We start from the raw sequence: 26,020 nt of genomic DNA, 5'->3' as shown, positions 1-26,020 counted from the left end.
GGGAATGCATAGGTGTTGCCTAAAGAGCAGTACCCAAATGGCTAGAAAGTAGCAAATAACGAGAAAGACAACCTTGCCTTTGTATTTTATTTTACAATTTTAGCAAGAACTTTACAACCTTGGAAGATGGGACTGGTAGGCATTATTATTTTCATATGTTTAGAAGTCTCTGAGAGTCATAGAAGTTAAATCACTTGTGGATGAACGCTGTAGCAAAAATGGGTATTAATAGGATGTTTTGTCTCTTAGCCTAGTGCTCTTGTCTCCCATCACACTAGCCAAGCAGGAAAGCAATAATCAAACCTCTGACCTACTTTACTTGATCTTATACTGCTATCTATCTTATCTATGTACTGTCACTACTTAGAATACTAAATCTGAACAAAGTTGTAATACCGCCAGAGGCAATCTAAAGAAAAACATCTGAAATACTCAAAAGTACTGTAAGGCTGTTGTATGAGATTAAACTAAAAACTGATATTTATATAGATTTATATATTTAAATTATATATATGTAAAATATAAACAACATAAGTATTTAGCCTGAGAAGATAAAGTTGACTTCTATATGGTGGAGTGGCTAGAACTATAAAAAAGTATATTCAGGGGCTTCTGGGTGGCTCAGTTGGTTGAGCATCCAACTCTTGGTTTCGGCTCAGCTTGTGATGTCATGGTGGGATGGCGGGGGTGGGGGGGCAGGCAGGAGGCAGGAGGCGGGTCCAGGCATGGAGCCTGCTTGGGATTCTCTCTTCCTCTACCACACGTGCTCTCTTTAAAAATAAAAAAATATATTCAAAGTGAATTATGAAAATGTTTGCTAAATTTCACAGTCTAAGAATGTGAAACTATTGGTAATTAGTGAAAAGAAATAAATTCAGGACCAACAGTAAATTACCCATTGGATATTCAGCATATAGAACTGTTAGCAAGAGAAGATTATGGTCACAGTTCCCATTAAAACATACACACACTTCAATGGTATTTTCAGTGTTTTTGTTTGTTTTGTTTTGTTTTTTTGCTAAAAGGAAATACCATTTCAGTTTCCTTAAATCCTTAAGATCATTAGTGGCACTAAGGGGGATGTTTGGACTTTGAACTTCCAGATTAGCACAGGGAGGAAGTTTTATGACTACTTTTCTGAGAAGTCAAGCAAAATGTGAAAATGCAGCAAGAAGGAAACCACTTAGCTGCATTTTATCTTGGCTTCCAGGATGTGAGGTGTCATTCTTTCATATCAAATACATATATATGAAGACATATTCATAAGAGCCAGTTTGTAGGGAAAGGGAAACAATGCCAAAAGGTGGGGGGATTTGAGGCAATTAAGAGGTCTGGGGGAAAAATACACAACTGACTCTTAAATAATTCAGGGGTTAAGAAATGCTGCCCCCTGCACAGTCAAAAATCCATGTATAACCTTTGATTCCCCAAAAACTTAACTTCCTATAGCCTACTATTGACCAGAAACCTCACCATAACATAAATAGTTGATTAATGTACTTTGTGTTATATGTATTACATATTGTATTCTTAATTATAAAGAAAGTTAGAGAAAAGAAATGTTATTAAGAAGATCATATTAAGAAGATCATAAGGAAAATACATTTACAGTTCTGTACTGTATTTATTGAAAATAACTTGCGAATTGAAGTGGACTCGTGGTTTAAACCCATGATGTTTGAGGGTCAAATATATACATAAGTATATATAAATATGTGTGTGTGTATATATATATATATATATATATGTATATATATATACACACACATGTGTGTATATGTATATATATGTGTGTGTATATATATATATATATATATATTTCAACCATGGATTTAGATGTCATCTGCACATAGTGAAACTTACTGCTATTTATTGAGCTTCTAGAATAAGACCCTTATGGACTTGTAAAATGCTGTAGTATGTGTTTTATACACCTTATTTAATGTTCATAGCATCCCTATAAGGTAGGTATTATTTAATCATTATATGATGAAGAAACAGACTTAAAACTACACAGCTTGGGGTCACCTGGGTGGCTCAGCAGTTAAACATATGACTTTGACTCAGGTCATGATCTTGTGGTTTGTGAGTTTGAGCCCCACATTGGGCTCACTGATGTCAGTGCAGAGCCCACTTTGATCCTCTGTCCTCCTCTCCCGCTTCTGCTCTCTCTCTCTTTCTCAAAACTCAATTAACATTTTTTTTTGAAAAGCTAAATTCTTAAAACAACACCAGCAAAACAGCTGGAAAGTAATGGAGCTGGGACCTAATCAAGCTGGGACCTTTCACCTTCCTACAAGAGCGACTTTTTCCTAAGGCAGTATAAGCTTCCTATTCATCCAACAAGTACTGTTTTACTGTCTACTAATAATAGCAAACATTTATTGGATGCTTACTAAGTTCCAGGCACTATGTCTAATGCTTTATATGTATTATCACATTTAATCCTCATATTCCTTTGGGCTGTATTTATTGAAAAGAATAAATTATTATTATTCCCTTTTCCCAAGTGAGTGAACTGACTTTCCTTGGATCTTCTCCTTCTAGTACTAATCCTTTCAAGTTAAACCTCAAAGGAATCAGTCTTCCAGCTTGCAACACACAATGATTCACTCACCTCATCTGTGTTATTGTCTTTTCTCCTTTGCAGTGTCTGAATCCCCCTCTGTGCATCTGCTCTCTGTGGGAGATTTTATCATTTGTCTCACTCTCTACCTTTTTCATGATCTCTGCTCAGGCAGACAGAACCAAATTTCTTCTTTCCTTTTTTCTCTATTTTTTAACTCCTTTATCCATGCTTTCAGGCTCTTTGGTGACTGTTCTACAACTCAGTTACAGAAAACATGTTTGCCCTCCTGTTGTAACTACTTTCAGGCCATTTGCCCCCTCGTCCCCTCAGATGCTGCAGCTTATCCTTGCCTTGCTGGTGGAGACCTCCATTCCCTCCTGTCTGCCCATCACACGCTGACCTCTTCGTCGTTTTTTAGCTGAACCTCTGCCTGCACCACCTCTATATTCTGCAAGGTCTGCCCTTTCCTTACATTCATCCAGGCACTCTTCCTAACTCAAACCATCACCCTTTTTCCTGAGGATGTAAGGGGAGGCTAAAGCAGAAATTTTCCCTGCTCATCACTCTGACTCAATGGGAACGTACCACACTTTCCTTCATGCAGTGCCTTCAGAATCTGTGTTTTACTTCCAGAGTATATCTTGGATTGTTACCTATCCATTGTATCCAGCTGTATAAAGACCCTTTCTCCTCTAGTTCTGCCTTCTTCATCTCACTGATACCCAAAATCTTACTTGGCTTGGAGAATATATTAAGCATCACATGTTAGACTAGAATCCAGAAAAGGCCTTGTGCTGTTATTTGGTTTACCCCTATCATAGAGATAAAATCCTTCTTAAACTCTTCTTGACAACAGTTACCTACATTTTTCATTAAAAATTTTCTTTTCAACAAATGTTTGAGGGCGCTTGTATCCTAGGCATTGTTATATGGATACATCAAGGAATAAAGACTGTGGCCCTGGCCCTTATGACCTTTATAATTAATGGAGGAAGACATTGACTACCTCATTAAGAAAAAGTCTGCGGTTTCCCTCTGGGGTTCCTCTAGTGTACGGTGTGACATTGACTATTATTTTTGTGTAGTCAGTAAAGGCAAATGGATTTTTAACAATATGACTTGTATAGTAGTGGTTAGTATACAGGTGTAAAAAATGGTATTGATTCGCAGCTATTGGTTCTAACTTATTAAAGAAGGATGAATAGTTTTGGAAAATATATAGTACATACTTCTCAATGTCTTGAATATACTCCCAAAGCTACTCAGTATCTCTAGTTGGTTGTTAGGCGTGTGTTTTTGTTTATGGCAGGTTAAATAGATGTAGATGTTGTTAAAAGGAAAATAAAGTGATTCAGGTAGACTCTAGGAACAAATAAATAAACCAAGCTTTTATGACTGGATTTTAATATAAAATAGGCCCACGTTTATGAGTAAACTAGAGCAGTTCTTCTTAGATTTTAGTGTGTAAATCACCTGCGAATCTTATTAAAATACACATTCTGGCTTAGTAGTCCTGGAATGAGGCCTGAAATGCTGTATTTCTTTAAAAATTTTTTTTTAACATGTATTTATTTTCAAGAGACACAGAGAGACAGAGTGCGAGTGTGGGAGGGGCAGAGAGAGAGGGAGACACAGAATCCGAAGCAGGCTCCAGGCTCTGAGCTGTCAGCACAGAGCCCGACACGGGGCTTGAACCCACCAACAGTGAGATCATGACCTGAGCTGAAGTTGGACACTTAACCGACTGAACCACTCAGGCGCCCCTGAAATGCTGCATTTCTATTAGCTCCCAGGAGATATTTTCTGCTGGTGTACCACACTTGGAATAGCAAGGGAATGGAGGATTCTTAATTTCTTTGATAATCTGCTACTTTGTACTAATATTGAAAAAGAAGATTTACAAATGTTCCTAAGCGATTGCTTTAAAAATATATTTAAGAAAAACAAACAATGGCATGGATTTTTATAGAATATTTAGTTGTTTTTTTTACCCCAGCAGGGACTTTGTATACCTTTTAGAACTTTGTATACCTTTTAGATCAATAACTCTTGCTCATTTTAACTGAATCAAAAGGGCAGTTGAGAAATGTCTTGAATGTCTATTCTCACAATAGCAGTAGCCATAATAATAATATTTATTTTCCAGACACTTTGCGGCCTTCATCCAGTCCACTAGTCTTCAGCCATTTGCTGGGTACATCCACTGTTAACAAGCCTTTATGGCTGTAGAAATAACAATACTGCCCCTGCCCAGTCTGTGTGGGATGTGCTTAAACAGACTAAACGGACAGTTGCATGGTATAATAGAGGTAATCATAGTGTGCTTTAAAGGTTTCAAAAGAAATACATATTTAATACTTTTAAAATAAAAAACGAGTTAATGTTGGAGGGGCTTCTTACAGAGGGTTATCAATTTGAGCCTCAAAGCAACTCTGTGATTTGGGTAATTTTATTATTACCCCCATTTTACATAAGAGGAAAGTGTGCTCCAACAGTTTTAGGTGTTAAGTCATGGGGCTAGCACATAGATAGACCTGGGATCCAGGTGTTCTTAATTCAAGTCCTGTCCCTTGTCCCTGTACCACACTCCCTCTGTTCCATGTGTGTTCCTAAGTCATCACCTGACTAGAATTATTTCCTAGTCTTGTGCTCACTCTTGTTAATTCTAGAAATTTGTATGTCCTAAAAATTAAAAATTTTACTGCTTTTTATTTTGGAAGATGATAACTAGCTTAGACTACTTGGGAAATAAAGTTAATTTTGATTGGTAGAAACCTGAATTCTAAAAAGCTTTAAGAAAAATCAATTACAAGAATTAATTACAGTTGTTTGTGTATAAGTAGAGGTTTATAAAGGACTTGGATTACTTCAAAACTATTGGATTATGAATATTTTGTTATGAAAACTAAATCCATATTATTTATTTACATTTTCTTTTTTTTTCTTTCTTTCATTTTTAATATTTTTAACATTTATTCATTTTTGAGAGGCAAAGAGAGACAAAGTACGAGCGGGGGCGGGGCAGAGAGAGAGGGAGACACAGAATCGGAAGCAGGCTCCAGGCTCTGAGCTATAAGCACAGATCCTGATGCGGGGCTCCAGCCCATGAACTGTGAGATCATGACCTGAGCCGAAGTCAGAGGCTTAGCCAACTGAGCCACCCACGCACCTCTGGTTTACACTTCATTAAAAAAGAGGTTTTGTTCTTTTAAGTAGCCTCTAAATAATTCAAAATGCAAAGTTAGACTTGTTATGTATTTGTTCTCCTGAATAAATTATAGAATGTGCTGTCTTCTCAGTATATAAGTTATAAAAATGTTCTGTTTTCTCAGTTTAAACTCTTATACAATTTATTATTGATGGTATTTTCTCTTCATTTGGTTAAGCTCTTCTCTTGGAAAAGAGGATTTAGTGGTTTAATTATTATCAATAATAATGACAGTGCCCACACTTATTGAACTCTTATTCTGTGTCAGGCACCATACATACAGCAATATCTTATTCCTCCCAACAACGCTGTTATCATCCATAAAGCCAGAGAGACTTAAGTGACTTGCTCAATGTATTTACCTAGTAAATTAGAGAGCTAGGATTCCAATGTTGGTAGGCTGACTTGAGAGTCAATATTTGCAATCTAGAGAACTTTAGAGCAGGAAGAAAAGGCATAGAAGACATCGCAAGACTTGACTTTAAAAAAAAAAAAACCTTTTTTTTAAATGTTTATTTTTGAGAGAGAGACAGAGTGCAGGTGTGGGAGGGGCAGAAAGAGAGGATGACACAGAACCCAATGCAGGCTCCAGGCTCTGAGCTGTCAGCACAGAGTCCGACGCGGGACTCAAACTCACAAACTGTGAGATCATGACCTGAACTGAAGTGAGAAACTTAACTGACTGAGCCACCCAGGCACCTCAGGACTTGACTTTTAATGGGAGGGACTCAGCTTATTCCTGAAATAAGACACACCTGTGTGAAGATGTGGCATGGATAGGGAATAGGATACAGCAGAAGGAACAACAATTGTGGTATTCATGTGTGCTACAGCTTTTACATTTAATCATCACACATCAACCTGTGAAGTAGTTACTATCTCCTGATTGAAAAGAAAAGAACAGTTGATTCTCCATCTGTAGGTGTCTGTTGCTTACCCCATCCTTTTGGAAACATCTTACTCTCCTTTCCTTTTTCTCTGGTTGCTTCACTTCCATTTCTCCCGCTCTTCCCTTAAGTGTTCCCCAGGCTTCATTCCTTGTTCATTTTATTCTCTCATTCCACATGCTCTTTCCCTTGTGACCTCAAACTCCATGTGAGTGAGTCACATTGCCAGTGACTCTTCCATGTGTCTGCAACCCTGGTAGTTCTCTGCAGCCACAAGGCCTACTGAATACGTCCACCCAGGTACTTCAGACACACACAAGTACTTCAGACACAGGATGTTTAAAAAGTCACCTGGTCATTTCCTTCCAGATTCATTTCTCTTCCTTTATGTTCTGTCCTGGATCTCCTTCCAGATCTGTTCCTCTCCTTTTATGCTCTGGCCAGGATCATGGTTTCACCACTTCTGCCACCAGCCATGCCAGAAATCTGGGAGTACTTTTGAATTTTCTTTCACCCTTAGCTCTTACATCTGCATCAGTCACCACGTCTGTAGAGATTACTTTCATGTCTGCCTATGTTCATCACCAGTGCAGCCCTCTTAATTCAGGTTTCCGTCATTTCTTGCATTATAGTGGTGTCCAAGTCTTACTGCCCACCAGAATCACCAGAGGAACTTTGAGATCACAGTCCTGGCCCTATCCATGGAGATTTTGATTCAGTAGATCTAGGGTGGGGCCCAACAATCTATACTTTTAACAAGCAGATGGTTCTTATGTGGGTGGCCTGGCAACAGAGATGTTTGAGAACCACCGATCCAACTGGTTTCCTTGCCTCTTGATGTATCTTCTTCCCCTTCAGTCCATCTCCCACTGCTTCTGCCATTATTTTTTATAAGCTAAATGTGATCCCCTATTTTTAACCAATTAAGCATCTCTCCATTATCTACCAGACAGATTCTAGCCTCTTTAGCATATCTTGTAAGACTCTCCTAGGTCTGATCTGACCCATAAGTCTCCAGTCATTTCCTGCCATCTTCCTTTGTAAATACCCTCTACCTCAGGCCTGCTTAGTTTTCAGAATAAATGTGTTATTTTCTTGATTTGGGGCTTTTTATACATATGTTTCTGTCTGTAAGAAGGCCTTCGTTCTCTCTGTTTGGCAAATTCCTCTTCTTTCCTTCAAGAAACAATTCAGATGTCTATCCCTGCAGTCCATCTTGTCCCCTGTCCTACCACTGTTCTTAACTGTCTTCTCTTATATTGTGCTCATTGTCCTGCAAAGCAATAGATTTTTTATGTCTGTCTCCTTTTCTAGTAAATGAGTTTTTACAGGTCAGGAACTAGACTACCTGCCCCAAATCACTTAGCTCAGAAGGGGTGGAGAGTCTCACTTCAAAATCTATTCTATGTATCCATCATGCTGTGTGATTTTAAGATACAGATCAGGTTAAGAATAAAAACCTGTTGGTGTAGCATGTTTGAAGGAAGCTCCACTTCAGATAGACCATTTTACCTCCCATTTGTAAAGGCATAATCTACACATAATAAAACTAACTCTTTTTATTTAGCAGTGAGTTTTGACACATACAGTTGTGTAACTATTACATGACCTTTTAATACAAATAAAATTTTATGATTACTGACTGAACGAATGTTTGTAAATAAATCATTCTCACTTGGTATGAGCTTTATGAAACAATCAAAATGTTCTAAATGGAAACTATTTCTTGAGGAAAAAAATTAACTCTTAAGGGTCTGAAAGAGTTAAGATAATGTATCTTAGTAATTCTTATTGTTAAAATAGTCTCTTGCTCCTGAACTTGATGTGCTACAATGTTTAGCTCTAGGTTTGCTTAAATTTAATTTAAAACTAGGATAAGGAACTCATTGCCAAAGAAGACAGCTCTTTCTTCTTACAAAAAGAAAGACCAAGTTCTTAGAAATTTTCTGAATATAGGTGTAATTCAGCTTCCTAAAACTTCTTTTCATTGGTTCTACTTCTATGGAATTAGAGAATAAATCTGAGCTCTCTTTAGGTCTTTTAGTATTTGATGAGTCCTCTTTCTTTTCTCCAGGCTGGACATCCTTAGTTTTTTCCCACCTTTCTTTGTGTTATGGCTTCCAAAGCATTCATGATCCTAGACCAGGTGTGTTAGATGTAGCACCTAAAAAAGTATGAAACTTAGTGTGAATATCTCTTGTCCTTCTTTCTACTAAGGGAACTTTTGTAGGTCTCTCTTATTTTCTTTCCCTTAAAGAAACATGATTGATAGTCACAATTCTATCTTAACATACCATTTGTACCCAAAATTTGGTATTGGTATCAAATTGATGGAAGAAATTGATGGAAATCATCTCTCTTAAAATTAATGGACATGAAAACTGAGTGGTATTGGAATACCTGCTAGGCTACATGAGGCTCTTGACTTCTCTGAATTTCATTTTAATATAAAGAGATCATATCTAAATCTAAAATTGTACAGCCCTTCTTTAGGTAAAGGTTTACATGTAACACAAATGGCTTAAAATTGTTGATAAGCTCAAAATAAGAGCAAAATCACTAAGACATGGAGGCATAAACATGTTAATAAACAGATATAAAATATAAAAATAAGACAATATAGATATAAAATATAAAAATAAGACAATTTATAAAAATAAGTCAACTAGAGTCAGTTTATATTTGTGCCATATTGATCCCCTCCCCCCAAACTGTACAAATAGAGAATTTCTAAGAATGTTATATAAAACCCATTTGAATCTTGGGTATTCCTTGATGACAGTTTGACTTCAGTGGTGGCAGGAGGAATAGGATTTCAGTTGAATTGTTTTCTCTCTTGTTTTTTTCCTAATAAATTCATGGTGTGAATTCCTGTCCACAACTGTATAGAATTAGGATATTGACAGCATATTGGAGATATGTCATCATTTACTCTAATGTGTGTAATCTACATTTAGATTCAGTGTAACTCAAATGAATAGAAGATTTAATTTATCCTTAAAATATGCTGTTTACAACAAATAAACAAATAAAACTCAGAAAAAAGGATCAGATTTGTCCTTACCAAGGGAAGGGGGAAGGGGGTGTTAGAAGAAGGTGGTCAAAAGGCACAAACTTCCAGTTATAAAATAAATAAGCACTAGGGGTGTAATGTACAACATGATGACTGTAGCAAACACTGCTGTATGATACACATGGAAGTTGTTATGAGAGTAAATCCTAGGAGTTTTCATCACAAGGAAACCATTTTTTCCCTTTATTGTTTTCTTTCTGTTTTATCTATGAAAAGATAGATGTTAGCTGAACCTATTGTGGTAATCATTTAACAATATATGTAAATCAGACCATCATGCTGTATGCCTTATACTTACATAGTGAAGTATGTCAATTATGTCTCAATAGAACTAGAAAAAACAAAGAATCTAAGCAGATGTGCACATCTTTCTTAGAAGAAAGGCAACATGTAAAAATGTTATTGAAACATTTGAGTTAATGACAGGCTGGATAATTCATTATTTTAAGATTATATAAAATAAAAGCTTTAGTATTCACGATCTTCTTTTATTGTTCTAACTCCACATCTTTTTTCTTTCTTTTCTTTTTGTTTCTTTCTTTCTTTCTTTCTTTCTTTCTTTCTTTCTTTCTTTCTTTTTTTTTTTTTGGCTCAAGACTTGTGTGGGGGACCTGTTAGTAATAGTGAATTTTCATATTATTGTATGACACTATTGTGACTCACTTCATCCTTTTTAGTGGAAAAGGGAACAAGTAAAAGAAGTATTGGATATATGCATCTTGTCAGAAGTACTAAAGGAAATATTTATGCAAATAAATTTAGAAAGACACAAGTAATTGCAGAGACATGGAGAGATATGCAAATATCACCATAGGATGGGGGTTGTGATGCTGTGTTCAGATTGCTGACAGTTACCACAACTTCCATAATGCTTATTGCAGATGGAATTCTTGAGGGCTTTCTGACCCTGGTGAACTGGTGGGCTATTTTGAGAAAGATATGGTGTGAACTATGGACTTTTATAGTCTGAAGATGGTTTTGTTAAGTGGTTGCTAAATGAACACATGACTTGCAATGTTGGATATAGAAATGGGAGGCATTGCCTTTTTTCCCTGGAGAAAGCAATGAAGTAAAGACACTGAGGCAGAGAGAGAGAGCACACATTTACCCCTAAATACCGGATTGAAGTGCTGACTTGGGTTCAAGTTATATGTCCCATAGAGGAGGATCTGGGAGGAACTGTAGAAAGGGTTGCTGGGCACTGAAGAAACCTGGAATATCAGTAAATGCACTGTTGGATTTCATTTGAAGGTATCAAGAATAAAGGACTAAAATGGAAAAACAAATCAACCACTCATAATTTATGTATCAAATAAATGTTGTTTAGGCACCCTCGTGAGCATTGCAGTACACGAATGAAAAACACAGCCCCTGCCCTCAGGGACATTGCATTTTAAAAGAAGGTACAGGACAGTGTGATGAGTGCCGCAGTGGAATAGAAATGTCGGGTACTTTGGCATGCAAAATGTGTTCCCTGACCAGTGAAAATTGCCCATTTTTTGGACCCAGTTTTCCTCACCTTAAGTTTCATTCTTCTTCCTAATTATCATTTTTTAAAAGTAACAACTTTCAGAAATTAAAATAAAAAAACCCTAAGAGATTATGTAGCTTCTTGCTACTCAGAGGATGGGCCATGGAATATTGACATAGCATCCATTGGAGCTTCCTAGAAAATGCAGAATCTTCCTAATAAGTGGACTATATCCAAGACCTACTGAGTCAGAACCTGCATTTAAGCTATGCTTTCCCTCCCCGTGATTGTTTTTCTCATTAAAGTTGGGGGAAATACTAATCTAGTTCCCTTTCTCTCCAATAGGTTTTATAGATGAACAGAATGAAGACCGGTGGTGCCCTTAAATGGTAGCAGAGCTGATATTAAAACTCAGCCCATCTGTTTACTGATAGAGTCTCAAATGCCTTTTCTAATATCTCTGTTATTTCTTACCTACTCCCCTCCACCTTTTTACTCTTATGTTGGCCTCTATTGTTTCATATTGTCAGATCTCCAGCTTCTTACTTGTGTCCCTTCCTCTCGGTGTCTTTCTTAGTTCTCTCTTTAAACTTCTCTGTTGAATAAGAGAATGGTACAGGCTACCCACACTGTATATCAAAAAGAATGAACATTTTTATTCATTCTTGATTTGGGGAAAATTTTTGGACCTTTTTCTCTAATTGCTTTCTACTTGTTCAGAACTTAACTTTGCAATCAGCAGGAATTCGGTGTGTGATAAGAGTGTGATATAATCTGTGATGTTAGAAATTAGAATCTCCTTTCAGATGAATTTATCTTCCTTTCTTTGCTATGTGGATTATCTCATAACAGACACCTTTTGCTCTTTGTTTCAAACACTTGGAAAAACAATGTCTGCCCTCTAGTTTCTAGAAAGGAATAGGACACCACAAGCTACTAAGGTTTAGGGATTTGTATTAAGTTTTTTTCCTATAGGAAATAAATATCTAAGTGGATAAATGTGCCATGTTTTAAGGGGGGACTTTGGCATAGAAAGATATGGTCATAGCAGGGTAATATGACAATATTAAAGAAAAGCAGACAATCAGTGATAAGACCATTGTGGCACGATGCCTTCAACAAAAGTCAGCCACTCATCTTTTAAGCCACACCCTCTTTATAAGAGGACTGTTTTCTCCTGTCTTGTGTTTTAGTTTATTTTTAACTCTGGAATATGTTTTGATTTGAGTGGCAGAACCATAATTTCCATTAGTAGATAGTAAGCCTCTCCTGTAAACTCTGAAATAAAGTCAGTTTTTGTTTTTTCTTGTTTTCATATGTGTTTTTCTTTCAAGTCACTAGCCCATCTTTCTAACAACTCCTATTTCGTAGAAACCATAGTTATTATGTCACTTCCTGACTTGGGAGACTATGTTATTAAACATTGTTATACTTCCATTTCCTTCCTTTTATCTTATTTTCTATCAATAGTGTATAGAAACAGACTAATTTTAAGTAAGTTATTTTGAAACCTAATTATCTAATCCAGAACTCTTCTGCATATATAGTCTCAGTAAAACTGACATTTTAAATGGTGGGATATTGTAATGAGTAATTAAGTTAAATTTATTCAGGCTAGATTTTAGGAATGGATTGAAAGACAGGATTTTTTTATTGTTGCTATTTTAAAAGTACATCCTATTCTTCAGCATGGAACAAAGAAATGTTTTGCATTACCAAGCGTAAACTAGACATTAGATTCACAACCTGTAAAATACTGGTTAGCCTTTAGAAATATAAATTTCACTATCTTTTTATAATTTATTAGAATATTAATCTTTGTTAGCCCTGTATTTCATTATCATGCTTCTCTTAGAAATGTTACTTGTGGCAGAGCTCTATTGTAAAATTGATTCAAGGTTGCATATCTGAATATTAAGGACAATTGACTCATTTTAAGTGAAATACTTGCACATATGGGAAGTAAATGCTTATAGCTTTAGAGAAGAGCTCATAAGTTGGTTATATTCAATGTCTTGAATATAATGGAAATGTCTTGGGTATGGTGATTTCCACTTAAATAAATTAGAGAACTGTAGTCCCCCCAATTTAATCACACAAACATAACTATCCTCTTGTCTTAGTGTCCAAAAATATGCCGGCAATTGCTTGCATTGCTCCACCTCTTCAGTTTGCTGTTTTTTCCTGCTTTGCTTTAGGTAGGGAGGGAGCAGCTTCCAAACTGCTCTGATAAATCTCATACGTTTGATATGAATGACAAGTTTCTCCTTAAAATATTTATTTTCTGGGACGCCTGGGTGGCTCAGTCTGTTAGGCGTCTGACTTTATTTAGCTCAGGTCATGATTCCACGATTCTTGAGTTCGAGCCCCGCATCGTTGCTTTGTGCTGACAGCTCGGAGCCTGGAGCCTGCTTCAGATTCTGTGTCTCCCTCTTTCTCTGTTCTTCCTCCACTCGCACTCTGTCTCTCAAAAATAATAAATAAACGTTTAAAAAAATGTATTTTCTGTCTATGAAGTCTTTCATTAACTTTTCACCCCCAGCTTGTTCTGTGTTTTTAGCAAGGTTGATTTCTTGTCTTTGTTCTCTAGGTTCTCTGTAAAACTTAATGTGTGCCATAGGAATGAAACATAATTTTCAAAAGCTACTCACAGGAATTGGTCTCATTTCTTTGGTTTTAATGCCATGTATTTTTGTTGTGACTCAGAGAAAAATGACTTGCATTTGGTCAAATTAGGAAAAAAGCTAAGTTGAAATATTATAATTCCTGATAAATTCATTTCAAAAGAATTTATTGTTTAATGAATTTAATATCACTTTGTTCTTTCTGTAGATAAACGTGTGGAGAACTGGCCTCTGATGCAGTCTCCATGGCCTACACTTTGTATAAGTACTTTTTATCTCTTGTTCGTGTGGCTGGGTCCAAAATGGATGAAGGACCGAGAACCTTTCCAGATGCGCTTAGTACTCATTATCTATAATTTTGGGATGGTTTTGCTTAACCTTTTTATCTTCAGAGAGGTAGGTTTACTAAAGTCAGCTTGTAATTCCCCAGGGTTATTGGAAATTAAGAAATTAGAATGTGTAAAGCCCTCATGTAATATTGTACCCCAAGATAACCGTTAGCTACTCTAAAAGGTAAATTTTGTATTATTGACATTTTTCATGTTTGGATAACAAAAATATGAAATATACAGAAAGTATAGAACAGTTGTTTTAAAATGGAATTTTGAAGCAGACACACTGGATTCCAAGATAACCCTTATTAACTGTTCTGACACTAAAAGTTATTTAACTTTTCTGAGACTCATTTTCTCCATCTGTAAAATGGGAATAATACCTGCCTTCTAGGTCAGAAATAAGTGAAATAATTTTTGATAGTGTTGCCACATATTAAATAGTCAGTAAATAGTTGCTGTTGTTTATTTATAATTCTTATTCAGCAGTTTCAGATTTGGTAACAGATTAAAATATGCAGGTGTAAAATACTGATTTCAAGTGAAATCCTATTACATTATGTCATTATATTTTGGGTTGCAACTAAAATGAGTTAACTGTTACACACTGTTAATCATCATATACTTTTCTGGTCACCAGCAAATGCTCCCTGACATTCTGGAAAGAAATCCTAAAGGCTAGATCGACACAGGCATTTTTTAAGTTGTAAGAGTGGAAGGATTTTGTTTCCAAAGAGACTCCTTATTAAAAGTCTGTATGAACCCAGAGAATGGGAGTGGTGAGGTTAGGAAAATAAACAGTACTCTCTTTTAAAGAAATCTTTGAAAACTTAGCCTATAGAATCTCAACTTCATAACAATTTTTATTTAACTTAGTTAGATACTTTGACCTCATTTGTTAGATAAAAACCACTCTGGAGCAAGAAATCAGTGTCACGCTTAGATCTGAGTCATAGTTAATCAAAAATTCTCTTAATATTATAAAGTAGATAGATTTGAAGCCTCAGTCAATGAGTTACTGGTGATTTTTAATTTAGATTTCAATTTGAGAGTAACTTGACACACAGCAAATTTTAGAAATTCTAATACATTAAATGTTTAATGCATTTGAATTTTTTAGACAATATGGCTTTTTAAAATAATTTGAAAGGTTGCATATTGTATTTAGAGTTTTTAAAATTCTGTATCTACTAAAACTTTACTTTAAATATTATTCCCCTTTTTTTCCAGTTATTCATGGGATCATATAATGCAGGATATAGCTATATTTGCCAGAGTGTGGATTATTCTGATAATGTTCATGAAGTTAGGGTAAGTACATTAAAAATACCATTCGTCAGTAGAAGTGGGTTTAATTTTATAATCTCCACTCTGAAAATGTACTTTTGTAGAGTGGCAAAAGTGGATAGGATTGTGGTATGTCAGTAAAGCTGTGTGTTTCTTTAAAAGCATATAACTGAAAATATTTTCATGTCCCATTTGGCTGTGGGAGAGTGCATTTGTTCTGGATTACCAGAATGCAGTACTTAGAAAATTCCATGTTTAGTGTAAAGATGACATTTTGGAGTTTTGTTGGTTCCAGTCAAGAATAGAAACTTATAAAGAGAGTCTAATTCATTTGTTAAGAGCCTGAGGGAAAACAAATGTTTTATAAACTATGTAATGTTTAGTAAATTAAGCATAGCACAATCTGTATAGGCATAAACTCAGTTTTTATTATATTTGCAGAAAAATAAAGCATTGATAATATAATGTTACCATATTTTACTTTCCAGTCACCTCTGACACACAAAAGATTTATAAACAGTTCAGTTATGTACTGTCTTCTTTGTTGTTGGTACATAGGATACATATCAGAGAAAATACCTAATATAAAAAAAGTTGAGTCTAGGTTACTATTATAGTAGGGTTCTTGCAAAATATTTTAAAACATTTACAGAGGTCACCTCTCACTGGATCCTTGGATCCTTAATCTCAGCATGTAACATAATCTTTCTGCACCATCTGGTGTCTTAATTAGAGCCCAGGAAAAGAAAAGACTTATTCATGTAAGTAGGATTATATTTATGACCTAGGAAATATTTTTGTTACTTTAGTTCGTTTGTTTGTTTCAACTCACTACTTTAAAGATTTTACTGCCTAATACTAAATGCTATGATTAGGTATTTACTTTGTTGCACATGTTAAAGTGCCAGACAGACACTAACAGAGACAGGAGCTACCCAAACATACTTGCAAGAATATCTGAAGTTTAGTATAGGCTAAGCATGAACATCTGAAATAACCTTTACAAAGTAACTATCTCTGTTTCTCTACCATATTGAAAAACAGTAGTGTGAAGGTGTTTACGGCTCTGTGTTCAGCAGTTTGGTACTTCAGGTCATCTCACTATGTAGCAGACTAGAAATTTTCTCTAAACTGTTGCCACTGTGTAAATACAGCCCTGGACCCTTTCTTTCTCATCTCCCCCGCCCGCCCCCCTACCCCCCCACCCCCCAACGGAGAGATGCCTAGGTTTCACACCTACTTAGGCAAAAATGATTCTATGCCTCATATATTTTGTGCAATGAAGATTGTTTAGGACTAAGAATGAATAGAAAGCCATATAATACAGTGTCACTCTGGTGTTTATAACATGCTCCCCCCCCCCCCCTTTTTTTTTTTTTTTTTTTTTTTTACAGATAGCTGCTGCTCTGTGGTGGTACTTTGTATCTAAAGGGGTTGAGTATTTGGACACCGTATTTTTTATCCTGAGGAAGAAAAACAACCAAGTCTCTTTCCTTCATGTATATCATCACTGTACAATGTTTACACTGTGGTGGATTGGAATTAAGTGGGTCGCCGGGGGACAAGGTGAGCATTTTCAGGAACATATCTGCATATATTAAGTTATATAAATGTGTTGTGTGGAAAAGTAATTATAAGCTGGAAATTTGACTTGGTCTTTAACTTACTTTCATGGTTAATTATTTCTGTGTTAATTTCATTTTAAAGAAATTTGAACAAAGTGAAGCTTTAGCTTTTTATCTGTGGCTACTTAAATTCCTAAAGATTTGTCTCAGAGATAAGCATAAACTAATCTTAAATGTGGCAAATGATATTTTGATAAGCAATTGTAGTTGTTCTGATTCAAAGGGTACTAAGCTGTAACTCCTGAGTTTGAAGGTTCCGTCTCCAGTCCAAGCCCAGAGCCCATTCCTGCTCTAAAACAGGCCTTAAATTAACCTGTTGGATTTTACTCAAAGGAAATCATATGTAGCCTTGTTAAAGAGGATCTGAATTCACAGTTTGTCCAAGATCTGTCTTCAGCTTTTCAGATGCAGATTGAAAATGATTTACATCACTGAGCTGGAAACAGACTATTGCTGTATTGGAGACCCAGGGTACGGGTCATTACAGTAGTACAGTTCACCTTCTATTTTCATTTAAAACTGTTAGGAAAGTAAGAAATAAGTACGATTTTTTCATAGATATATTTATGGGCACATCTAAAGGCAATAATGAGGCTTTAAAAATCTGCTTATACAATTACATGTACCATGACTTTTTTCTCCAAGCATGAAAAATAATATAGGTAGTAGTTCTATATTAGGGCATACTGAAGCCACTGGGGTGCTCCATTTGGAACCTTGCCACTTTGAAAATCCTTTGCATTTGAAGAACACTCATTTTTTTAATATGCTAAAAGCCTGAGTCTAAACTTTAAAAATACCTAGCATGATCTGAAGAGAAATGTTTTCTGTTAGTACTACTTTACAATTTTTTATTCCTAATCTATACCCAAGATTAAATGTTAAAAAATAATGTGGATTCATTTATTTTATGTTCAGATGGTTTATTGCCTACTAAAGTTTTCTGTATCTTGTGATTCTGTTTTTCTGAAGCATTTTTTGGAGCACAGCTGAATTCCTTCATCCATGTGATTATGTACTCATACTATGGGTTAACTGCATTTGGCCCATGGATTCAGAAATATCTTTGGTGGAAAAGATACTTGACCATGTTGCAGCTGGTGAGTAAAATGCTTCTAAAGTTTCTTGTGGTGAAACACTGAAAATGTTTGAATTTACTAATTTTAAATGCAGTTTTTTTTAATGTTTATTTATTTTTAGAGAGTGTGAGTGGAGGAGGGGCAGAGAGAGGTTAGACACAGAATCCGAAGCAGGCTCCAAGCTCTGAGCTGTCAGCACAGAGTCCAACACAGGGCTTGAACTCATGAACTGCGAGATCATGACCTGAGCTGAAGTTGAACCTTAAATGACTGAGCCACCAGGCACCCCTGAATTTACTAATTTTAAAGGGCTAAGTTATCCTCGACAACTTTCTGTTACAAAGTCGACTTTCTCTGTGCTCTAGATGTGAGAGTTGAGGCTGCTTAGCTCTGAGCTTCTTGTTCATAGACCTAGTTGTCACTGCCACTAACTTTTAAGATACTCTTAAAAGGCTAAACACAACTCTGGTCTCTCTAAGAGAAATGTTCGAAGTACATCATAAAGTACATAAACTCATATATGACCAGAAAAATAGTGTAACTTCTTTCTCAGGTGATTTTTTTCTAATTTAAAATGTTACTATTACCTCTCTTCATCCTGCCCTTGCTTGAATTTTGTTTTCTGTTCCATTTTTCAGTCCTTTTAACAGAGCCCATACGTTTAGAGAATGAAAGTTGAGGAGAAGGTACAGAACCAAGGAAGGGGTGGGGTAAAGGAAGGGAATAAGGACAAGAGAACTCCTCTTAATTCCCTAACACATAGTCCTTAGAGAGCAAAGCTAGGTTTTTTCAAATGCTAGCCTTTAGAGGCGACAATTTTCAGCACATATGCCTAGTGGGACTTCTTGCAGCATCTGGATATATCAGTGAAACATTCAGAGAGAGGCGCTAGCCCAGTAATCAAACTGGAAATCCAACACCAACCTGATAGCTATTCTTCAAGCCTTGGAATTTATTATAATTTGCTGTAATCATAGCATGTACACAATTTATCAGTGGAATCACATTTGGAAATATTATTCATCTCTGCTTTAAGTTGCTAAACAGTTGGCTGGCCGAACAGGAAACACAACTTTTGGGGAATGCTGGGTGTGAAAGATTCATTTGTAACTAAAATGCTGCAGGAGGCTTCCTCCAGTTTATGTTTAAGCTGTTTATATAGTTTGTGTAATTCATTTTTCTCAGTCATCAGTAAATGGTCACAAGAAAATGAAGAGATGACAGAAGTCATCTGAACTTTGTATCTATTTTGTTGGAGTCTTCACCACAGTCTCCTTGAGTAATGCCACACTTGATCACACCTATACACATACATACTCTTTTGGTGACTTAGGTTCTAAGAACCAGTGTGAAATCAAAACTTCTTAAAATCTGGATTTTGTCCTAGAGAATTTAAAGTTCTTTAGTCTGATATAAATTTAGGGCTTACATGGAATAAATTATTTTAGTAATATTTATATAATAATTAACTTAGATAGTGCTGTGCTTAAAAGAGAAACCACAATTGCCCATTCCAGATAGGATGTTAATTTTGTGAAAAGCACAGTATTTTCAAACCAGAAGTTCTCATAACAGTCAATCATATCAGTTAATCTTATAAAAAGCTAACCCTTGTTAACACTATGGAATTCATAATTCTTCTACTGAGAGTCATTCATTTATTGATATATTGGAATTTAAACTGATTTGCCTTATCTGAATTAAAAAGCTTCTTAATTTTTGGCTTTTCTTCTTTTATTTTTATTCATTTATTTTATTTTAAAAATTTCTTTTTTTTTTTTTTAACATTTATTTTTGAGAGACAGAGACAGAACATGAGCAAGGGAGGGGGACAGAGGGAGAGGGTGACACAGAATCCAAAGCAGCCTCCAGGCTCTGAGCAGTTTGTCAGCACAGAGCCCAACACGGGGCTCAAACTCACGAGCTGCAAGACCACGATCTGAGCCGAAGTTGGACGCTTAACCACCTGAGCCACCCAGGCGCCCCTGGCTTTTCTTCTTTTAAAAACTTTCAAAGTTAGGGGTGCCTGGGTGGCTCAGTCGGTTGAGCGTCTGACATCAGCTCAGGTCATGATTTCGTGGTTTGTGATGTTCGAGCCTCACATCGGGCTCTGTGCTAATAGCTCAGAACCTGGAGCCTGCTTTGGATTCTGTGTTTCCCTCTCTATCTGCCCCTCCTCCACTCACACTCTATCTCTCTTTCTCTCTCTCACTGTCTCTCAAAAATAAATAAACATTAAAAAAAAATTTAAAAACTTTTAAAGTTGAAAGTGATTCTCTCTTTTTGCACTTATTCTCAAATATCTACTAAATTTTACTAAAAATCTTAGTTTGTAAAGGATAGTGTTAATTCAAATGCAGTTTTACCTGTGTGCTATTTTGTAAGAAATAAAAAACCCTTTTGGTAGTTTCAATTTTAAAAGGATTTGTACCAGCTTACAGTTTTGTGGAAAGAAATTAGTTAAAATGTGAGAAGAAAACAAATATCAAAAAGGGCATACGGTACTACTTACTTTATTCTTTTAGGCCATTGATATTCCCTCTCATTAACAACATTATTCAGCATTATCCAACAAATACTCATTGAATCCAGACCCTGTGCCAAGGACTCAGGAATCCTCAGGGAGCAACACATAGCCTTACCCTCTGGAGTTATGGAAAAGATGGACAACAAAGAAGTTAAGAATTCCAGATAGGTTTAATTGTTTTAAAGAAGAAAGTGCACACAAAACAAAAACCCTGATGAATGGGATAGAGAGGGCCAGCTGGATGGAGGTACTTTGTAGCAGCAGGAAAAACAACAAAAAAAGTCAGGAAAAGAAAAAGAAAAAAAACAAAAAGGCAGGAAGCCCTTCCTGAGGGAAGGAGAGGGAGCTGGAGTTGGGTGTGGGAGCCCGAGAGCTATTAAACTTTGAACAGTGTGGCAAGATTAGGCCCTATCTTAGCCAGGCAGAAGATCCTGGTGTTGTTAAAAGTTATTTACTATTTGCAGTAAATGTATCCTGCATCGTGGTTTTGTTTTGTTTTTCAGGTTCAGTTCCACGTGACCATCGGGCACACAGCACTGTCTCTGTACACTGATTGCCCCTTCCCCAAATGGATGCACTGGGCTCTCATCGCCTACGCAATCAGCTTCATATTTCTCTTTCTTAACTTCTATGTTCGGACATACAAAGAGCCTAAGAAAGCAAAAGCTGGAAAAACAGCTGTGAATGGTATTTCAGCAAATGGTGTGAGCAAATCAGGGAAACAACTAGTAATAGAAAATGGAAAAAAGCAGAAAAATGGAAAAGCAAAAGGAGAGTAAATTGAACTGGGCCTTAACTGTTGTTGACAGTGAGGAAGCTCCCATTTCATATAAAATTTCAGGGAAAAAGAAGCAAATGAGGGTTTGGGGTGGGGAGAAAAAGACAAATGTGCTCTATGTATTAGTAACCTTTAGATAGAGTAAAGTGTTAAATACAATATCCGGATGTTTTATTTATGAAGTTTTATTTTAAACATTTTTTTTATTAGCCTTGATGTTGTCCAGACCAAAGCAATCATTATGTGACTTGGGAGGTTCTCCCTCTGTTCACATCTGTTGTCTAATGCATGAGATTTTTCATGTATCTTATATACAGTCATTCTTCAGTCTGATGATCACAGAAACACAGTATGAATTTTTTGGCTAAATTATTATTGCCTACTGATGAAAATCAGTTATCTAACATTTTCTGGTCCAAAGCTGGAACTGTAGATACTTTAAAATTTGCACATTTGGATTCATTTGCTGACTGGAATGGTCGAATCTCTCCACCTCTAGTCTGAATATACCCTTTTGGTTGTAATTAAATTAAAAAAATCTGATGATCTCTGTAGACTCTTAGAGGCTTGATGATGATGGTGTTGGTGAAAATAAGAAAGAATTACAGTAAAAGCCTGTCTAGCGACCCAAAGGTCACCACGACTTGCGGCACAAATCACTGTGGGAAACAATTTTTGTGATGAAAAGGCAGCCTTTTAATACTCTTGTTACTATCAGAAATATATTATGAAAATTAAGATTATTGTCTGATTGGAACATGAAACAACTCATGTCTTTATTAGTAACATCACAAAAGAGTTACACTTATGTGCTGTTAGAAGAGAGTATGTTGATTTTTATCAGGCTTTCCTTGTTTTGATTTGTGGCTGTTACCGATTTTTCATATGTGGAAATATACCTACCTCTTATGTTGGAAAGAACATTTAAAATTAAATAAATTTTAATTAAAAAATCAAGGAGTCCTCTAATGTAAATTTTAATAACTTTCGAATCCGCTAGTATTTTTTTTGCGTTTTTTACAAATAGCATACACCCAATTTTTCGTGAAACGATCCTTCTCTTTCAATGTGTTTAATTTTGGAGTGATATTTTCCTTGTGACAAAGTTGCAAGATCTTATTTATTAACTAGATATGAAGTGTATACCCATCTTGGGGCAATATTCTTGACTCCTTGGTGCTAAAGATCATTAAATTTAGTGTGTGATTGTTATAAGGTGTTAATTGTTAAGACACAAAATGAATAAAAGTAAGAGTAGTCAGAACCAGAAAATTAAATTTGCTGTTGACAAATAAAGTGTTTTATGTAATATAAATGAGCAACTGGAAATAGATTAGGAAAGAGACTTGTACGTTGTCTTATTGCATAGGTTGAATTGGTAGGGGATGTTGACCAGGGATCATTATTGAAAGAGAAAATGTGACAAAAAAAAAAAAAAAAGCATGAATATTTTAACTATCTCAACATGTCAAAACTGCATGGTGCAGGATGTATGCTGTTTGTGCAGACAAACTATTTCAGAATATTTTGTAAACTATAACATATTTATTGTGCATTAAAGTTACCCACTTTTTCCCCCAAAGGCATGCAGTCATGAGAAATACAGAATATTTGCAAAACTTTTAATAGTTTGGCCTGAGAGGATTCAACACCTTTGTCTTTGCTGCTTGGTGTGGAATGACTGGAGACTTGTAAATCTTTGTGAACATTCTGTACTGCTTCCCCAGACCTATTCATTCCCCGCTACCTGATTTCAGCACAATAAATATACTACTGCTGTGGGAAAAAATGATTTTTTTTCTGTTAATCAGTTTATTACGTAAATTATCTGCTAAATATTTATTTGATTCAGTTGTTAGTATTCTGAATTCTCTTCCACTGCCAATTACTAATGTAGAAAAGAAGTGAAATTAGAACTTGGGTGCCTAAAACTTCTGGTGAAAAGCTTCTTTTTTTATTGTGGCATTTTTTACTGTAAAAATTAGTTGCCTTTGGAAGAGCTTTTGGATCCAGACATAAAACATACCATTTTCTTCTAAATTATCCTTCCATTTGTTGCTTCAAATGTTAGCTTAACACTTTTTCATGCTGCGGGGTTTTTTGGTTCCAAAAATAAAGTGGAGGAGCTCTTGTGTTCTTACATTAGATCATTCAGCTCTTTCTACACTTTATAAGATTCCTTATCTAGGATGACTTTAAGATGTGATGTGCAGCCGTTCTGGTAGCTTTCCTAATTTCTCAGTCATCACACTGAGTTGCATGCCTCATACCTAAAATCAGGGGAGGAGGATTGCATCCTCTTCTGGGTAAAACTTTGTCACTAACGAAAGAAATGTTTTCTTACGCAGAAAACAGAAGTTTTTAATGTTTGCAGTGGCTAGCAATACCTTAGGCATGCGACAGTGCATTTTCCTAGTATAATCAGTGACTGCATCTCTTCTTTTTTCTCTTTTCTGTGATACTCTTGACTCTGTTTTTCTGATGGACACTGACTGATGACTAGTTTCAGTTGTAGCACCATTAATTTAGTCATTCTCTGTTTCTCCCCACACGCTTCCTAGGTATTCAAAAATATTTTCATATGGATTTTTACATTCACATTTTAGAACATGGAATGTAGTGTTTGTAGTTTATTAGGAACATTTTAACTTACAGATTTATTCCATGTATGCAATTCATATGTGAAATGAAAGAGAACATAGAGGTGGAAGTGATTTTTGCTGCCCGGTCCATCTGATAATACAACAATCCAGGCATTACATATTGACAGTTGGGACCCGACTTTTGAATCTCACCTTGATGAGAATGTGACAGCATGCCGAACTGTCCCGCTGTCTCAGCTCTTGCCTTGTTGTAGCCTGAAGTTCAGCCAGCTGAATTCCTGGCACTGTCCTTATCGAGAAAAAGACGGCTACAGACTGTGTAGGAGGGCAAGTGCTTACTACAGACCTGCGTGACATAGACTGGGATCCTGCTGGATGGTGGCTAAGGCTGCAGAGCTGAGGTTCTGAGCTACTCCCCCAGGAACATAACACCCGCCTAATAGATGGTTCACCTGCCCCTCAGCATGCAAGCAGTTTTGGCAAATCACCTTGGAAAGCAAGTTCTTAATAGTGTATTTTAGAACCCATGCTTAAGCTTTGGTATTTTAGGCTGATGCTATCTGAACCAGAAAAATAGTTATGAAAAGGCAGAGAAGTGTAAACAAATTCATTGTTTTAAAACACTACAGATCATGTAAGTATTAGAAGTTAGTTTTCCTGGGGCACCTGGGTGGCTCAGTCGGTTAAGCGGCCGACTTCGGCTCAGGTCATGATCTCACGGCCCGTGAGTTCGAGCCCCGCGTCGGGCTCTGTGCTGACCGCTCAGAGCCTGGAGCCTGTTTCAGGTTCTGTGTCTCCCTCTCTCTGACCCTCCCCCATTCATGCTCTGTCTCTCTCTGTCTCAAAAATAAATAAACGTTAAAAAAAAATTAAAAAAAAAAAGAAGTTAGTTTTCCTAATTCTCTCTGGAATTTCCTAATTTCCCTCCTAAATTATAGAGGGAAGGCACACCTGTTAAGTTTAAAAATAGGAGGCTATAACACAACTATGTTCCTGAAGGGGATTCAAAGGGATATGTTAAAAATTATAATTGACGTATAGAACTATTACCAGATGAAGACTAAGATTCTAAGATTCTGGAATATATCACTAAAAGAGTATGTGAGTTATGAAGAAGGTGGTCAACAGCTGTCTTTAGATGGCGATTCGTTAATAGGAGTTTTAGGTTTGTAAAGGATGATATGAGATACAACTTGGTATTCTTTTGCACTTACAACTCTAGGTTTTCCTTTGAGAAAATAAGCTTTTTTTCTACCTGTTTAAAAAAAAAAAAAGGCCTAGAACTTAGGTCTTTTCTCTTTGTCTTTTTCATTTTACCACATGAAAGCATGTTTACATGTCCACATGTGAACAAATTTCCTTCATACTTTTATTCCTTCAAGATCCATCTGGTCTTAAATAGAAATCCAACAGAACCTTTTTCTCTTTTTCTCCTTCTCATAGGTGAGGTTCTCCAAAGGATTGTGTCCTTAAAGTAGTATCTCCTTTGAGAATAAATACATGCTGAAACACATCACTTGATAACTATCTACCTAATTATAATAATCTCATGCAGCTATCAGAAGGTCACATTGTAATCAAACATCTACACAGGACATACACAGAGAATATGTCCAAATTAAAAGCCATTCTAAAACTAAAAAATCTTGGAAGGTTTAAATAATCTAGCCATTTCTAAAAAGATAGGGTCTGGATATTATTGGGTATTTCCCAATTTAAATACAAGACTATGAGTTGTAAAGAGAATTTGTCAGTCCTCATGCATATTCTGTATACTCTATCAGTCTCCAGGAACCCCTGGATCCCTTTCCTGCAATTTTTGAGAAGCCAGTTAGGTTACTCCTTTCCTCAGTTTTAAAATTTTTCTTTGAATTTGCCTTTGGGAAAAAGCATCCAATTGAAATTCCTTCTTTGTCATCCCTGATGCATCATATTTAACTGAGTTTCTCCTCCCTGT

At 36.1% G+C, this 26,020-nt stretch overlaps 1 protein-coding gene across 1 annotated transcript in view; it reads left to right on the top strand.

The window, feature by feature from the left end:
• The window catches only part of ELOVL4 (ELOVL fatty acid elongase 4), a 32,431-nt gene extending 9,210 nt beyond the window's left edge, over positions 1–23,221 (top strand). The window contains exons 2-6 of the mRNA XM_042939219.1: positions 14,041–14,228; positions 15,395–15,475; positions 16,846–17,017; positions 18,049–18,176; positions 21,186–23,221. Of these exons, the coding sequence (XP_042795153.1) occupies positions 14,041–14,228; positions 15,395–15,475; positions 16,846–17,017; positions 18,049–18,176; positions 21,186–21,461 (845 nt within the window). The 3' untranslated portion in view covers positions 21,462–23,221. The remainder of the gene's footprint in view (positions 1–14,040; positions 14,229–15,394; positions 15,476–16,845; positions 17,018–18,048; positions 18,177–21,185) is intronic.
• The last annotated feature ends 2,799 nt before the right edge of the window (positions 23,222–26,020 follow it).

Source organism: Panthera leo, chromosome B2 (assembly GCF_018350215.1).
Source record: "Panthera leo isolate Ple1 chromosome B2, P.leo_Ple1_pat1.1, whole genome shotgun sequence".
Classification (NCBI taxonomy): domain Eukaryota; kingdom Metazoa; phylum Chordata; class Mammalia; order Carnivora; family Felidae; genus Panthera; species Panthera leo.
Note: the sequence above shows the minus strand (reverse complement) of the source record. Positions and strands in the feature narration are given on the sequence as shown.